The sequence below is a fragment of the Pocillopora verrucosa genome, chromosome 3 (assembly GCF_036669915.1).
Source record: "Pocillopora verrucosa isolate sample1 chromosome 3, ASM3666991v2, whole genome shotgun sequence".
NCBI classification, from domain to species: domain Eukaryota; kingdom Metazoa; phylum Cnidaria; class Anthozoa; order Scleractinia; family Pocilloporidae; genus Pocillopora; species Pocillopora verrucosa.
Window position 1 is genome coordinate 22,330,117 of NC_089314.1, and position 17,363 is coordinate 22,347,479.

Consider the following 17,363-nt stretch of genomic DNA (forward strand, 5'->3'; position numbering starts at 1 on the left):
AAAGACGAAAACATGAAACCCAGAGCTAGATATGTAACGATAATTTTCGCAAACTAGACAACTAACCAAATAAATTACGCGCAACCAATATATATACGATATGCAAATAAATATAACAAGTACAAAACTGGTAACTGACAAAGGACACTAATGAAGACGAGAAAATAAACACCTAACACGAAACTATGAAACACCAACACTAACAAAAAATGATAATACAAATTCTTGCGCCTACAGAATATAACTGTAAACTGTTGAATAAAATATATTTTGTTGAGCATAAATATAAGTTGTTGAATATAAATATGCAAGTTGTTGAATTTTGCAACATTTGGCTAACCATACTCGACAGACATAGCAATATAACTTAATAGTTTCCAGAACTTTCTCAGTTTCAACCGAGGAGACCATTACTGGAAAGGTAATGACGGGAAAGGATAACACATCTTTTACAACTACCATATTGAGATACAAATCCACGTTCCGAGACGAATAATTTATATCTTATAGAGAAATTGCAGTACTCTTCGGATGTGGAACCGAAAGGAACCTTTTGAAGAAACTGATCAGAAACGGTGTCACGCAACTTTTCTGTTGTGGCGATACACTTGTAAACAGCGATTATGATGGAGACATTTGACTCGCACGTGCCACAAAATGAAATTGTGAATCTCATGGGGTGTCCACCCATGCAATATCATTAAATAAAAATTGCACTATGATTCATGTTATATGTCTGAGGCAAACAAAAATTTCAGTAGCTTTGAAGGTAACTACAAACATGCCCATCCCTTCTCATTTTACAAATTTTAAGCTAAAATCAATTGCAGATAAATGTGTCCGACACACAGCAGTATTCCGTCTAATTCATAAGGACAACGTGCTTTACGGAAAAAATATTTCGGCACTAAAGACAAATTAACCTGGCCAATTGCAAGAGAGCTTGATTCGGGTAGTGGCGGTTATTGATTTCAAGATAATCTGACGCTTTGCAAGAGTTTTAATTTGAACAATTTCGTGTCACGCGAGATAAAGTTGGTTAAAGAACGCGTGAATTTATTATCGTTCATGTTCATGCTGACATGTCCTTACGGCGGGTCAAGCTATGTAACTGCACGTGTTTCCCAAACGTGCGATGACACAAGCTAGAATCATTTCTTTTCTTTCTTAGTATACACTTTCGTTAGTCTGATTAGTTCTTAAACCCTTTTCGTTGAGGGAGTAATCAGACAGCAGGGCGGGTTGATAAATTATTTCATGACATTCCAGTTTTGAACGACTCTTATCTCTCTCTTTTTTATTTTAGGTCCCTCCCGTCCTCTAACACCCGTATACATCTATTAATTGAGCATAAAAATATTGAGTTGGCGTTGACCGTTGTACAGTGTTAATCTTAAAACCTATCTATATCCTGGTCTCGGACTCAAACACTCTCGGAAACGAGACTAGATGCAATTTTGCTCCTTCCCTCTTCGATTTCCTCACGTAAAAAAACTGCTCCCTCCTTCTGCTCCCAAAAATAGAAATAAAAAAAATACGATCAAACTGTCTTAAAAAACTTTATTTCCAACACTTATCAAAGTTACTTGACAGTGTTTAATTCATGAAGCAGTTATTTTCTTACGATCAATCATTCAAATACAACACTTTATCTTTAAAAAAAAAAAACTACTACCAATAATCCAAGTCATTTTTTCACTTGAAATAATCAACTATACAACAAATTACGATAATGTTGTATATACCTAACAGTAAATTTTAAGTCCTCTTGCGCATCTTACACTTCTCAGCATGATGTGCTAGAAGTCATTAAAGACTGACATTCATGGCAAACCCCAAAAAATGAAAATACTTTCGTCGTCCACGTGTGTGGAAATATTTACAACCCATACAATATTGACCTTAGGTTTGGAACAAAACTAAATCAAATGTTGAATCTTTTTGTTGCTTTCCCTTAAAATTCAATTAGCTCTTTGCTCATTTTAGAGTATGAATCTCCATGGCTGCTAAAACTATTGATCATATTTGGATACGTTCGACACATAACTAGAGAAATCGATCTAAATATCCAGATTCGTCAATATATAGAAGAAACAGAGAGCTAAGCAAAACTAGTGACACTCATTAGAAACAAAACAGTCGAATAATTATTTAAAGAAAGGGGTGTTAAAGAGAAGCATCACCAGAAAAACCAATGTCCTCGATCCCCATTCGAGATCAAATGAGCCAACGAAGTATTGGCTGAAAGAGCGTGAGGGAGAGAGAAGTAACACCAGAATCGCCAATTACATTCCGTTCCAAATTCAAGTAAGTCAATTTAAAGTTGACTGAAAGGGCTTGAGAGAAAGAGGCAGTACATAAATCACCAATCTCATTATCACACAAATTCAAATCAGTCAAACTGCTATTGACTGATAGGGCCTGAGAGAGAGAGAGAGAGAGAGAAGCAGCACCAGAAGCACCGAGAAAATTCCTTTCCAAATTCAAATCAGCCCGAACTGCTGTTGACTGAAAGGGTCTGTGAGAGAGAAGCAGCAACAGAAGCACTAATCCAATTTATATCCAAGTTCAAATTAGTCAATGCAGTATTGACTGAAAGAGCCTGAGAGAGAGAAGCAGCACCAGATTCACCAATCTTATTACCATGCAAATTCAAATCAGTCAAACTGCTATTGACTGAAAGGGCCTGAGAGAGAGAAGCAGCACCAGAATCACCAATTTTATTATCACACAAATTCAAATCAGTCAAACTGCTATTGACTGAAAGGGCCTGAGAGAGAGAAGCAGCACCAGAATGACCAATCTTATTATCACACAAATTCAAATCAGTCAAACTGCTATTGACTGAAAGGGCCTGAGAGAGACAAGCAGCACCAGAATCACCAATCTTATTATCACGCAAATTCAAATCAGTCAAACTGCTATTGACTGAAAGGGCCTGAGAGAGACAAGCAGCACCAGAATCACCAATCTTATTATCACGCAAATTCAAATCAGTCAAACTGCTATTGACTGAAAGGGCCTGAGAGAGAGAAGCAGCACCAGAATGACCAATCTTATTATCACGCAAATTCAAATCAGTCAAACTGCTATTGACTGAAAGGGCCTGAGAGAGAGAAGCAGCACCAGAATGACCAATCTTATTATCACGCAAATTCAAATCAGTCAAACTGCTATTGACTGAAAGGGCCTGAGAGAGAGAAGCAGCACCAGAACCACCAATCTCATTGCCACACAAATTCAAACGAGTCGATGTAGTATTGACTGAAAAGGCCTGAGAGAGAGAAGCAGCGCCAGAATCACCGAGAAAATTCCTTTCCAAATTCAAATCAACCAAACTGCTGTTGACTGAAAGGGCCTGGGAGAGAGAAGCAGCACCAGAAGCACCAATCTCATTTCTGCCCAAGTTTAAATGAGCCAATGTAGTATTGACTGAAAAGGCCTGAGAGAGAGAAGCAGCACCAGAATCACCGAGAAAATTCCTTTCCAAATTCAAATCAACCAAACTGCTGTTGACTGAAAGGGCCTGGGAGAGAGAAGCAGCACCAGAAGCACCAATCTCATTTCTACCCAAGTTCAAATGAGCCAATGTTGTTTTGACTGAAAGAGCACGAGATAGAAAAGAAGCACCAGAACCACCAATCTTATTATCACGCAAATTCAAATCAGTCAAACTGCTATTGACTGAAAGGGCCTGAGAGAGAGAAGCAGCACCAGAATCACCGAGAAAATTCCTTTCCAAATTCAAATCAACCAAACTGCCGTTGACTGAAAGGGCCTGGGAGAGAGAAGCAGCACCAGAAGCACCAATCGCATTTCTACCCAAGTTCAATTGAGCCAATGTAGTATTGACTGAAAAGGCCTGAGAGAGAGAAGCAGCACCAGAATCACCGAGAAAATTCCTGTCCAAATTCAAATAAACCAAACTGCTGTTGACTGAAAGGGCCTGGGAGAGAGAAGCAGCACCAGAAGCACCAATCTCATTTCTACCCAAGTTCAAATGAGCCAATGTAGTATTGACTGAAAGAGCACGAGAGAGAAAAGAAGCACCAGAAGCACCAATCATATTTCTATTCAAGTACAAATGAGTCAATGCAGTATTGACTGAAAGAGCCTCAGAGAGAGAATCAACACCAGAATCACGGACCATAGCACATTTCAAGTTCAAATGAGTCAATGTATTATTGACTAAAAGAGCCTGAGAGAGAGAAGCAACACCAATCGAAACCCATGTCAAATGAACCGATGAAATAGTGTCTGGGTCGTTGACAACCTCTCTAGAAGTAGGACTACGTAGTTCTAAATAAGTTAAAAAGGTATTGGATTTAAGACTTTCAAAAAAAAAGTCGAATCGCGGAATCATTCTTAACGTGCAAGCCTTGAGCTGGAGGTGAGCCCCAAACTCATGAAGCAACTGGGACTGAAGGCTTTTCTTACATTTTTCACATTCCTCTATTAAACAAAATGCCAATTCTATGTTTCTCGTAACTCCATGAGATGCCGCACTTAACATATTTACATGAGTGGTAAGTTTCCGCAAGAGACGCCTCGCAGTTTCCTCGGATTGCATAGCAACAACTCCACATATGTACAAAAACACCTGATGCAGCTCACCCAGAAATCTCTTATCTAAGATTGTGATTTCTGCTTCATCTTCTTCTCTGACAATCTTTAAAGCAAGGTGAAAACCGGCAAAGAACTCTTGAAAGCTCTTGTGCAGAAAGCTATAACGAAAGCAAGGATCTCTCTTACGACTTCCAGACTGAACTGACAGAAATCCAAACTTCTTTACAGCATTAATATTGTTAGCATTTACTTTGCTTTCTTCGATATATAGCTCACCCTTGAGAAGAGATTGTAATGCTATACGCCCCAAGCTTCTGAGTTTCTCTTCGTAAACTTCAATCAAATCTTCATTGTTTCTGGAAAATCCTTCCTTTTCTTCATATCTTCTCAAGACACACTTTACGATTTCAATGTACAATTGAGTTCTGCTCTCTGGAAAGGCTTCTTTAAAATCTTCACAAAGAATGCACAATAGTGCGGTGTTAAGAGGATTTGATGTCAGTTGGCGTAAGTATGATCTTGACCTAATCTCTTTAAAAAGTCTCTCAGCCAAGTGTTCCATGTTTCTAAAGTACTTGTAAATAAAATGTTCGGCGTCTTCTTGTGTGAATCCCACAATCTCCCACAGATTGTCACAGTAGCGCCTCATTTTCATCCCAGATTCATGACGAGAAGTGAAAACAAAAAGGCATTTGGGGAGTACTTTTCTTTGAGTGAGACTGATAAAAAGGTCTATTTTACCAAGGTCAGCTTCGTCTAAGCCATCAAAAACAAACAAAACCCTGGACTGATTCTCACGAATGAACTTGAAAAGGTTTTGTTTACTTTCTTCGTCGATGTCGTCAGGAAGAAGTTGCTCATCAATTGCTTGCCAAAGGTTAGATTTGATTTCGTGGCACCTTAGCAGTAAAAGTAGAGCAATCATCGGGAAGGACTTGTCCCAGTGTTCTCGTGAAGTTGCCCAGTCGTAGGCAAGCTTCTGACAGTAGGTTGTTTTTCCCATACCTGGATCCCCTTCGATCAAAACAGTCCGGGGTACAGTAAGAGGCGCAGTCCGTGGCGCAGTGGGGGGTGCAGTCTTCTTCCCTTCGCATTCTTCATGTGTTTTGAAGATAGCTGTCATGTTTGTGATCTCCTCCTTCATTTCTCCTCTAGTCTTATCTTTGCGTACAATTCTAAGCCTGGTGAAAATCTCGCTCAGTTTAAAACTGAAATCTTCGCACCAAGGGACTGGCAGGAGTCGTTCTTCACGTATTTTGTACAGCTGACGAATCCTCTCAATCAACTCGCAAGGCTCAGTAATATCTGCGGAAACGAATTATCATATGATGAATATCTTGCCTTTGAGTAGAAAATCGGTAAAAGAAGTCCTTATTTCATTTCGGTACTAATACCACTCTAGTTGTCTAAGGCACAACACCTGTTTCAGATATCTTGCCTGATATGAAAATACCCAAAAAGTGGGTAAAGGCCTTTGAGATAGCTTTAAACAAAGAATAAATTTTTTCATCAGTTTATCGTCCGCTTCAACCTATCCTCTATTTTTTATTGTGGGTTTGCAAGTCTAACTTTAATGCCCTATGGTAGAATAAAAGTTTTAGTTAAAAAATCTCTATTACTTCCTCTTTGTTCCCATATCGGCTTGGCTACTTCTTTAACCTGCTGCGGTATACTGCAAGCTACCGCTTATAAGCCCCTCCACGCATAAGCAGCCCCCGCGTATATGCCCACCAAAATAATACATCTAATTATACCCCCCCCCACCCTCCAATATAAGCCCCTCCTCTATCTTTTCTTGTTTTGTGACATAGAAACTCTGCTGTGAATTGGAAATTATGATTCTAATGATAGGAGAGCAAAGTTGAACTTCAAGGGAAAGGTTTAAACTTCCGTTTTGTTATATTCCAGATTTCTTCGTGTTGTTAGTTTCAATTCTGCTCCGAATGAAATGAAATGAAATGAATTCGATTTATTATGACGTTTTGATTTTTGATTAGCAGTGCTACAGCTCATTTCGAAGTGCTTTTTCTATTCCGGTTATAAGCCCCCTTGGATATAAGCTCCTCAGTTTATAAAAACTTCTAAAACCCCTTCCGAAGTTTCCTTCTGCTTATAAGCGTAGAGCTTATAAGCAGAAGATACTTAACAAATAGAGAAGCCTTGACTGTGCTCTGTTCTGTTATAAAGCACGCAGGAAGCGGCTAGAGCACGAAAGAAGTGTAGGGAGAAACACGAGACGTAGTCGAGTGTTTCTTCCCACTTCTTGAGTGTTTTTTCCACATGACAAGGTATAAAACAAACTGTTCAAGGCGAGTGTTTTTGAATGAACGACAGCCGAATTCACCGGAACATGAAGATCGCTCGTGATGGCAGCGCCGCAAAACTCGGCTGCAGTGACTGATGTGAATTGCCACTCAACGTATCGTAAAGGATATCAGAGCAAGCTCTTATTTTTTTCACTGGAAGGGCGGCCGATGTAGTTTCTGAGGCTTGCTCTACTGTGATGACCGGAGATCGCCATGATGAGCGAGCCGCGATGAACTTCAGCATGATCATATTCGCTCTGACACCGTCATGATTAGTATGAATTTTAACAATTATGCCAGTTTGGTTATATTTTCATCATTTCTGTTTCGTTCTGTTTTGTTTTTGAACACTGAACTTTATATACTATACGAGTGTTACCTGTGTTCGATTTTTATTACCGTACGTAAGCTTGCCATCTAACTGAGCGTGAAAATCTTTAAAACTCGGAATGTTTATTCTGTTTTTCCTTTGAGGATTTTCGTATCTGCTCACGTTTTAATAACGTAAATTACGGCGCCTGGTATGTTTATAAACCTTTGTTTGATTCTTCTGTTGCTACTTGCCGGCTCGCTTCAGTTCCGAAATTTCATTTTCAATTATCGGAAAAAAGCTAAAAAGAAGTCCCGGAAAAGGTCGAACATAGTACAATTGGCAGATGGCGTGACAGCTGTCGCTCAGCTCTATGCTCTATACTCTCATAGTGCACGCTCTTTCAACCAATGACAGCGCGTGTTATATCCGAATTTTATTATAAAGTATGTTAAGCTCTTACAGAGGGGACCGATGAACTAAGCTGGTGAGTTGGTTCCGTCGATGACCGGTGTAACGCGTTCATTGTTTAAATATAAAAATTATGGAGGTGACATTTGCATTTCCATCGTGTCTGGTCAGTACATTAAAAAAATTGGAAAATCAGGGGAGTGGAGAGAAGTAGAGTAAATTCAGAGCCTAACGACACCTGTAAATTATCTGCCGAAAGTATTTATATCCTGTACCTTGTTTGAGCCGAAGGCTTACATAGTGCTTTTCGTGAATGTGACCAACCACAAGTGTATTGGTGTTGACAACATCGGGATGATTCGGACTGATCATGACATCACAGCCAAGGCTACTGATCACACGAATACGAGTCTTGTAGCAGTTTGCTGCAGTATGAAGGATCACGTGATCACCCCAGGTGCCGTCTTGGGCCATTATTCTCAGGTAATCAGACCATGATGGATATCCGTGGACAAACTTGAACAGCTCTGTTCCATCGGGCTTTGGAGGAAAAAATAAGCAAATTAATCAATAGACTTAAAGAAGCTATCAGTCAGTGAATCCTAATGTGTTCGTTCGTAGTCAGCATACTAATAAAGTAAAAAGATAAAAGACAAGAGTTCTGTGACGTGATTCTAAATAAACCATGAACTTCTTTTCGTTTCAAAAGATTTCCATCAATATGTCGCCGAGGTTTGCGAGTAAGTTCAAATCATTCGGTGATTTTATTAAAGTTTAGTACCAATGATCGCCCGTGCAATGGTCTTACCAGGTTGGGAAAGTTTTCTAGGAACCGAACTAATTCCTTCCTTATTTCTTTGTGTGAGATGTTGATTCCTTTCACGTGTTGCAGTTGTTCAGACAATGTATAGAACATGCAGTTTCCAGATGCTGGATTGTCACAAATAACAAATCCTTTGTCTTCAGCAGTTTTCTGCAGCTCCAACAACAGTTCACTTTCCTTGTGCGTTGGTTGTTTAGAATTCAATTGCTGCAGATCATTAAAGATGTTCGTAGCTGAAAGGAAAATGAAAAGCCTTTTATCAAAAAAACGATGTGACCATCCTCTACTTGAGCTTTGCCATAATTGTTCTCTTCAGAATGTTTTGGCCATGTCCAATGATCTTCTGAAACACCGTTTTCACGCTTATGACATTTTTAAAATACTTAGTTTTATTATATAGATACTGATGAAATACCAGGATTTTTCCTTTTACTAAAAAATCATCTTCATCGCGCGCAGTGAAAATACTATTTTTGTCTTTCACGTGTGAGGATATTGATGTCGCCATGGTTACTTACATGATGAGCCAATTATAAGAGAGCTTCCCGCTCAGGCGCGCGGCCGATTCTTTTGAAATTTCATTCACAAAATGGCTGCTATAGAATTGTCCTTTTCTTCATTAGAATTTTGACTTTTTGGAACAGAAAATATAAGTATTATTGTCTTAATTTCTCCTTTATAACTTTTTATCACATAAACTGCGGTGTTATTCAGGGATTTCCGGCCCTGAGAAAAGCTGTAACGATACATGTAGAAAAACATCGTATTTTTTCATGTGTGTTGATATAGCCAATCAGCTGCTGATAAGTCACTCGCCTTTGGTCATCGCCCAGAATGCCGCGACATATCCGGGACCTTTTGCGTAGCCAATAGCGCTAAATTTGAATTCTCATAATTGAAAACACGCGAAACAATAAAGAAAATGGCCGAAAACGGCCCAATGCCAAGTGTGTCTTACCAATTTTTACACAACTCAGCCCACTTAGCTATAAGGTACCCTCTGGCTTTTGTAGAAGAGGTGTTCAGCTTTTATTTAAGACGCTTATCCAAGTCGTTGGTCTTCGATAAGTTTAATAAAATTGATCTTGAAAATGCGGCTGTTTCGCTTAGCATTTGTATGGGAATATGAACTGATTAGTATTCAGGTTGATTTTCTTCTCCACAAAAGTACTTCGTGACTTAGGTACCCTCTGGTAGAGTAAGTTTGATATCTCAAATTTTGGTGGAATTTCGCGTTAATACGATGGCCACAAGTGTTATCAAAAGGATCATCTCCGAAAGCTACACCGAAATGTCCTAAAAGCCCTCGAAAGTTGTTCCCTTTGGACTCCCAAGAGAGTTCCAAGAGGGTTTTTGCCCCACCTCTGTAGACAATAGGACGCACTTTCGCCTAATGAAGCATTGTTAAGAAGCTGTGTCATGTCACACATGTGCGCCAAATTTAAAATTGAAAAGAGTTATTAACATCTCTCTTAACACACCGTATCATTAGAACACAATTGTGCCTCATACCGTCCAGATATCGAAATGTTTCTGTGCAAGAAATGCAGCGCGTTGATCGGGAGCTCTCTTTAGAGCTCACAGAATCCCCGATCAACCCTACCTTCATTCACATGTCTGCACCTTTAGTAAATGGCTACGATCCACTATTCTATCTACAAATTAACGGCGAGGCTCTTTGGAAATGGCGTGAATTTAAAATGGTTTGACTCGAATCTTCCATGCCCTTCAAGATGGTTTAGCCCCCATCGGTTATCAACTGAACTCGTCGAGCGAAGTGCGTGTTGGGACAGCGGTGAAAGGAAGAGTTCACCACGTAATAAAGAGGGTCACATCACAGGCGGCCCAAGCTCACGTCTTGAGAACAAGCCAACGATTAATTCATGAACGCGCGTTGTGTGACTCGGTGTTAAGTTACGAGAGGAACCGTTGAAAATTTGAACACATTATAAGGAATAGTATCGGGAACGAAATATGGTCGATTCGTGTTTTGACAGGAATAACAGTGATGGTAAAGCAAGCTTAAAACGGCAGAAATCGCCAGAAACTACAACGGACACACAAGATGTGAGTAAGTGTTATTGATTTTACGTGTAAAATATTCATATTTCGAAATATTTATCGTTGTAAATCGACCATATTTCGTTCCCGATGCTATTCCTTATAACGTGTTCAAATTTTCAACGGTTCCTCTCGTAACTTAACACCAAGTCACACAACGCGTGACGCGTTTATGAATTAATCGTTGGCTTCTTCTTGAGACGTGAGCTTGGGCTGCCTGTGGTCACATCAGAAGCAAATGGCGAGAAGCGCAAAAATTTCCGAAGCCAGTGTTGGGCTAAGATTGCTCTTCACCCGGACGAGGTTTTCCAAAGTCCCCAAGGCATCATCGAGGAGCTAAAGAAAGGAAAAGAGGAGCTGGCAGAAGAATGTAAGAAGCTGAGAATTGAAGTTGAAGGTGAGGAAACTTTAATCACTCCAAAAGGGTTCAACAAAGCTAATATCTCCTTTTTCGATTCGCCGTAATGAATGATTAATCCGCAGTGGCCACTTAACCTAAAATTTATCAACTTCAAATCAATCCACTTCCCCACCGACGCAGCACCACAGTTTCTTTAGAACTGCCACTCGGTCAGGTTGATGAATGAACGGGAAAGCCTTCGCGATTCTAAATACAAGTTGACTGTCGGAACTTTCTCGAATTATGGCGGCTAAAACACTAAAAAATCCGTTTCGCTGACGGAAAGTGAGGTTCAAACTTTCCTAAAAGAGGAAGAAAACCAATATACTGAAAGAAAAACCGAAAGTTACGTGATCAGCAGCTTTGGTGTTAGCATTTCTCTCGGCTGAGAATGAAACTCGACAACTGGAAGATTAGCCAATGGCCGATTTTGGCCGTTTACCTGAAAGACTTCTTCTGTCGGTAAGGGCAAAGTCAATAAATTAGAATTTTGTAAATTGAAAATTACGACCATTGCTGTTTTTGTAATCATGATTCAACGCATTTCTCCATATTTAGAGTTAGCGCCAACGCACTCTACGATTGTTATTGGGGGATTGTCGATTCATTTATTTTCATTCATTATTGAAGTGGGCTTTTCTTCTTAGTAAAGGGCTATTGCGTTTATATGATAAACAAAATAATACGTGGTTGCTTGTAGATATGGAATTTCTCTTCTCGTGTTCAACTTAATATCTCACTTGTTCGCTGCGCTCACTCGTGAGCTGTCAAGTTGAAAACTCGAGGAGAAATTCCATATCTACGCGCGCCCATGTATTATTCTCTATATATCCAAATTTCATAACGTTTTTGTGACAGGCATTTTGCGATGGGTGACCACTTTAATTGCACTATTTTGCTGTTTCGAAAATGAATAAAAAAAAATTGTCTTTTATGTAGGAATTTTATCAGTATCTATTTAACAAATAGATTCCAAGTTGCCGTGCGTCTGTTCAGTAAAAGATCACAGATGACTTCAAAATGTGGTAAGAACATCAGTGACACACTCGGCTGCGCCTCCTGTGCCACTTTTTTGTTCTTACCACATTTTTTACGTTCTCTGTGATCTATTACTGAACGGACGCATGACAACTTGGAATCTATTTGTTTTATATAATAAAGAATTAAAATATACGGGAAAAAGTTTTAATAATGACGTCATCTATACGTCTGTCCTCCAATAGATCATAAGTGAGAACCAATCAGAATGCGTGCATAACTGAGTTTATTATATAAAAATAAACAGAACATTACATGGCCGCTTGGGGATACGAATTTTATCTTCTCGTGCTGAAAGTATCTCTCAAGAGTGAGCTGATACTTTCAGCACGAGAAGATAAAATTCGTATCCCAAAGCGGCATTTAATATCCTCTATTTATGGTATACTGGGTTCTGAATGTGTCATTGCGTGTTCTACTCTTACGCCAGTTTCAGACAGTATTCTCAACTTTGAAACTCATACATGATAAATTTTTGACGAAAAAAGAAGTATCTTTGGTGCTGAGCTATGTAATACCTGTGTGCTGATCATCATCCTTTTGCGCAACCTGGGGAAGGGATAAACCTGATGATTGGTGTTGATGTTGGGTTCCGCTCACCTCACAAACAGAAGCATCTGCTGGAAAGCAAAAAAAAAAACTATATGCATGTTTTAATTTAATGACGTCGTTAAGTTGCTTCTATCAAAACTTGCTTATTCTTCTAGGAGTTTCTCTGTAGGGGTTGGAACTGATATATTACCACCCGAATCATGGTTCTAGATGTCTATATAAGTTTTTGAACAAACTAATTATCATTGAATCATCCTGTTAGCAGAATACTGAAAGGCTCTCCCTTACCTCAATTAAAACCTGAAAGTCTACACTCTGTCTCTTGGAATCACCCCCCCCTCCCCCTCCCTCAATAAAAAGGAAAAATAAATTTCGATCAATCTATGCGTTCAATCCACATCAGTATCATCAGATATTCGTCACTCTTTTTGTATGTAGAGAATCGCCTGATCAACCGATAGAACTTAATAACGCCCTTCTTGGTAAAAGGAAAAAAGAACGTTCGCTTATAGCTTAAAACAACCTGACGAAGATTGTTAAGGTCTGTCTCTGCAAGCCATACCATTAACAATGTTGATCATCTCAGTTACGAAAGCTTGAATTTGCTCAGCCCAGCTGTATTTCTTTCCGTATGAGGAGCGGAGTGCATCAGCCTCCTGTAGTTGCGTCTGTCTTTTTTTCTTCCGGACTTTCTTGATCTCTTCAGCCCATACCTTGGAATCTTCTGAATCAATCACATACGCTGCACCAAATAGTACTTCATTCAGGGCTTCTCCAAACCCTGAGTTTTTACTGACAAGCACAGGGAGACCAGCTGATAAAGCTTCCAAACCAGTTAGGCCAAAACCCTCAGTTCTTGATGGCATAAGCGCTAGATCCACTTCGCAAAACAGGTGTTTCAGACTCTCGCGGTTTTTCACAAAGCTTCTCACAGTAAGGCGGTCGGCAGGCACACCACATTCGCGAAAACGTTTGGCTATTTCTTCGTGTTTTCCTTCCGGAGCACCAACGAAAATAAGACGAGCGTCTTCAACCTTAGCAACAGCTTTGGCTGCAATATCGAAACCTTTCAACTTGAAGTCTTCGGCATCCCCTCGGCCAAACACTAGAATGCCACATCGTTTCATATCTTCATCGAGAGGTTCAATATTCTCAAATTCATCAAAAACACCCGGAGTGATGTCGAGGATACTTTTATCCTTCTTGCACCAATGGAGGTATCTGCGAAATGCCTCGCATAACTTGGGTCCAACCCCCACAATCAAGTCTGCCATCTCACAGAGTTCTACTTCTGCCTGGCGCTTTTTCTCGCCTGTGGAAATGGGATTTTGATAGGTTTTGAACATTCCAAGCTCCTCTGGATCAGTGTGGACAACTTGAATCCACTTGCATTTGTGAGACTCTCTAATAACTTGAGCTTGGTGCCCAAGTTTTACCCCATGGCCAACAACGACATCAATTTGGAGCTGAGCTGGTGGAAAGCTCAGCCATTCAAGTTCATCGTAGCCAGGCCGCTTTGTTGCTTGAACAATTTCGATGTTGTGGCTGAGTGCAGCTCTCTTTTCCTCTACGCCACATTGTGGGACAAAGAAGGAAACATCCACTTCAGGAAACTTAGCCAACTGAATGGCTAACTCTCTGTTTAATGTGGATAGTCCACCCTTACTTGTTCCCCATTCTGATGCAAGGATTGTGACACTTATCTTGCCAGTTGATGAAAACAGTTGATCATTTTTCTGAGATTTATGTTTGGACAAACTCATGCTGGCTCAAGACACCGCCAACTGATTCCTGTGAGAGAAGAACAATAGAATTGTTGTTGAAGGTAACCATCAAGCGGAACGCGCAGCCAAAGAGTATAAATAAAATGTATGAATCTTATTACCAATTGAAAATTTTGTAGAACTTACATTCTACAAAGAGTTATTATAGAAGGGTAAAATAGCTAAATTCAGCTTGATCGCGATCCATATTTTAATTTAGTCTCTTCTTGACACACAAGCTAGCCGCTAACAGCCCAAGCTATGGAATGCATCTAATCTTCAAATCAATGAATGTGGTACTCCAGCATCGTTTTGAAACCGAGGAAATTGCAGAATAATTGCTTTTAGATGACAGACAGAGGAATAGAACCTGTCCTACTTGAAGTTATCTATCTAAAATGTCCTACAATCTAGTGCAACTCAGTATCTCATTTTGGTTACGCAAAAGTGCATTTCTCGAACACACTCCAATTAAACCTAAGTTGATATTCTCTTGTTCTTGTGTGAAGTCGTGGAATGGTTGCTTTTGATCCGCATCAACTAACTCATGCGTGTCGTGAGTTCCAAATCAAAAGTATCGCAAGAAACATAAAAGGCCAACATTTTAGGTAAGGGAGAAAGTCATAGAAGGTGGTTTCCCTTATCATGATTGAAAGCAATTGTACAATGGGGAACACAAGCCATTCTGTACAAGTGCACAGTCATGTAATCGCAGGGAAAGTTTTGGTGATGATAAAGCGTCGATGGTTCGCTTTATTTCTCTACATCCTGTCTTGGCTTTTAAGGAGTCGATGACTCCTCTCTTTCATTAAGTTGAGGTAGTTGCATGAACCACCAGAATCAAAAAGGAAATCGTGGAGAAACTCTTAGAAGGTTTCATTTTTAAGCATTAACTTGACGCGTGAAGAATTATGAACACATGAAAATTATTTCTACGTTTCATAAAAAATCATTGCGAACTGATCCAGTATGCAATCTTCTCAGTGTCCGATCCTATGGATTGCACATGAAATTTACTAAGTCCAAAACAAAGATTATAAAATTCATTAATACAAACGACTTTTAGCATAGTAAGACTTAACACTGATCTGAGAGCCTACCTCTGACATATTCACTTCCATGCCTACGTGCGCGCTCAAGCAATCATCGTGTAGTTTTACCCTTGATAAATAAGCTATATTTTAGGGTTAGGATCAATCCTTCCTTGATAGAGAAAAGAGTAACGATCGACAAATGCCGAGTTGGAATAATGGAAAACAATCCTTGTTCGAAACCGTTTCCAGACTGTAATATTCGGACATAAAGCTGAAAATCACGCGTGAGTTCGTTCGCCGCTTCTTCAGTCGAGCGTGGAGTGGTAAGCAGCGAACTTGTTTGAAATAGCAGCTTTGTCAAATATGTTTTACATCGTCATAATCGGAATTCATAGTGAAAGTGGCAGCACCGTTACATACTCCTATGTTAGCTTAGCGAGTTTTTATGCTGTTAAGCTAACTCCAACGGATATGCTCCCATCTTAGCTGCGGAAATTCCTTGTAAAATTGAAACGTTCAGTTGAAAACAAGCAGTTACAGGGAAAAAATAATTCAAGTTTCCGTCGATTCGCAGTGAACTAAGTAAGTTGTTCATCATTAAGATATCATTGAATTAGGTGAGGAATCAAATTTTTCCAGCCACAAATTGTTTCCCTTATTTTATACTCAGATGATTTTGGTCCATATTGTATTATCTTTTTGCAAATAAGAAGTACCATTCTATGAAAAGAATTAATGTATTACAGTTATTTAAAGTGCTCTTCGAGAGCATAAATAAATAAAGGGGGTAAGTTCCTAAAGAAACTGTGGTGCAGCATCGGTGGGAGAGTATGACAGGGTAATTTAGTATTATCAACTGAGTTGATTACGTAATTTTGCCACCGTAAAGAGTTCAAAAGCTGAAGTTTCAAGCTTTAGCCCTTCTCAATCACTCTAACTTCAGCTTTTGAACTCTTCAAAACTTCAGCTTTTTACGGTGGCAAAGTTACGTTATCAACTCAGTCGATAATACTAAATTACCCTCTTCGAAAGCACAAAATAGTGGCAGATGCATGGGTACAACATTCAATTCTGCTTGATAAAATTATAAAAGATAAACAGTTTTGCAATTGGGAGAAGTCAAATGAGCAGACGTTAATAAAGGAGATTTTTCTCGCTAACAAGATATCGAAATGAGTATCTCAAATGCACTCATCGGATGCTGGGTTTTTTGACTATCACGATAGAGAGCTGATGACGGCCGATCATTCACAATAACGAATGGGAGAGAATGATCACCAACAAAAGCGAAAGTCAAGCTTCGTCTGTTCCCTGTAAACGGGCCCCCTGCAAATCATGATTTAAACGAATTTGCTGTTGATGGTCCAATTCTGCACGGTGTAAGGCGAAATTACTCATGTTACTCGCCACTAAGGCCTTGTTTTGATAACAAGTCGGTAATCTTAAAGAGCAGTGGAACTTCCTTCTGCTTATACCATTTCTGATATCAACGGCCATTTTGTCTACCACAACGAAATCACTCGTTCAGCTCTCTTGGTGAAGTTTAAACAGAAAGCATCGTAGAAACCGTTATGGAGCTGTGGTAAAGTGCTTCCAATAGCCTTAATTCTACTAAAGAGGGGTAGTTAAGCGAGCCAAGTTTACTCAGACTATCAGATTTGTTAGCGCAGCAAATAGTGGTGGGAAAGCGGTGGGTAATCAGCAAAAGCTTGCAAATATAAATCTAGCTACTGTAATTCAGAAAAGTACACACACGTAATTCGCAAAGCCACACACGCACACCCAGCAAGTAGTAGAGGTAAATAGCAGAGAAAACTAACCTGCATCGACGATGATTCATTGCTACGTAAAGAGAGACAGTTGAAACTGAAAGAGGAAGTTTGAGAGAGTGGCGCTCCTTTTTTTGTGACGTCATTTACTTAGGCGAGTGTTCCTAGCACTAGGGGACTCCAGCCTTAATACCTGCTCGCAACTGATTTGCGCTCCGCCGAGTTCAGCGTCTTCCGCAATAATAGTGCTCCTTGAAACTGTTTCTATCACTCAGCGGACTTATGCACTGCTTCACTCTTTAACCTCTTATACAATTCAATTGGAGATTT

At 39.7% G+C, this 17,363-nt stretch overlaps 1 protein-coding gene across 2 annotated transcripts; it reads right to left on the reverse strand.

The window, feature by feature from the left end:
* Window positions 1-1,546: 1,546 nt before the first annotated feature.
* On the reverse strand, window positions 1,547-17,141 carry LOC131772163 (protein NLRC5-like). Of its 2 annotated transcripts, none has more exons than XM_066164496.1 (6): window positions 17,085-17,141; window positions 13,030-14,258; window positions 12,434-12,532; window positions 8,402-8,649; window positions 7,869-8,133; window positions 1,547-5,871 (listed from the first exon to the last, which is right to left on the reverse strand). In XM_066164496.1, exons 2-6 carry the CDS (start codon window positions 14,228-14,230, stop codon window positions 2,489-2,491), a joined length of 5,196 nt encoding a protein of 1,731 aa, XP_066020593.1. In that variant the 5' UTR covers window positions 14,231-14,258; window positions 17,085-17,141; the 3' UTR covers window positions 1,547-2,488. The 2 variants fall into 2 exon arrangements, with proteins under 2 accessions (XP_066020593.1, XP_066020592.1); XM_066164495.1 differs by having other exon boundaries at window positions 12,434-12,535.
* Window positions 17,142-17,363: the final 222 nt, after the last annotated feature.

Bases quoted from the DNA above. Each gene is read 5' to 3' on its own strand.
- LOC131772163 (XM_066164495.1), bottom strand. From the start codon at position 14,230: ATGAGTTTGTCCAAACATAAATCTCAGAAAAATGATCAACTGTTTTCA. The intron at 12,536-13,029 runs GTATGGCTTGCA...TTTGCTTTCCAG, and splicing joins GATGATCAACATTGTTAATG to CAGATGCTTCTGTTTGTGAG. The intron at 5,872-7,868 runs GTACAGGATATA...TCGTTTCCGCAG, and splicing joins AAGCCTTCGGCTCAAACAAG to ATATTACTGAGCCTTGCGAG.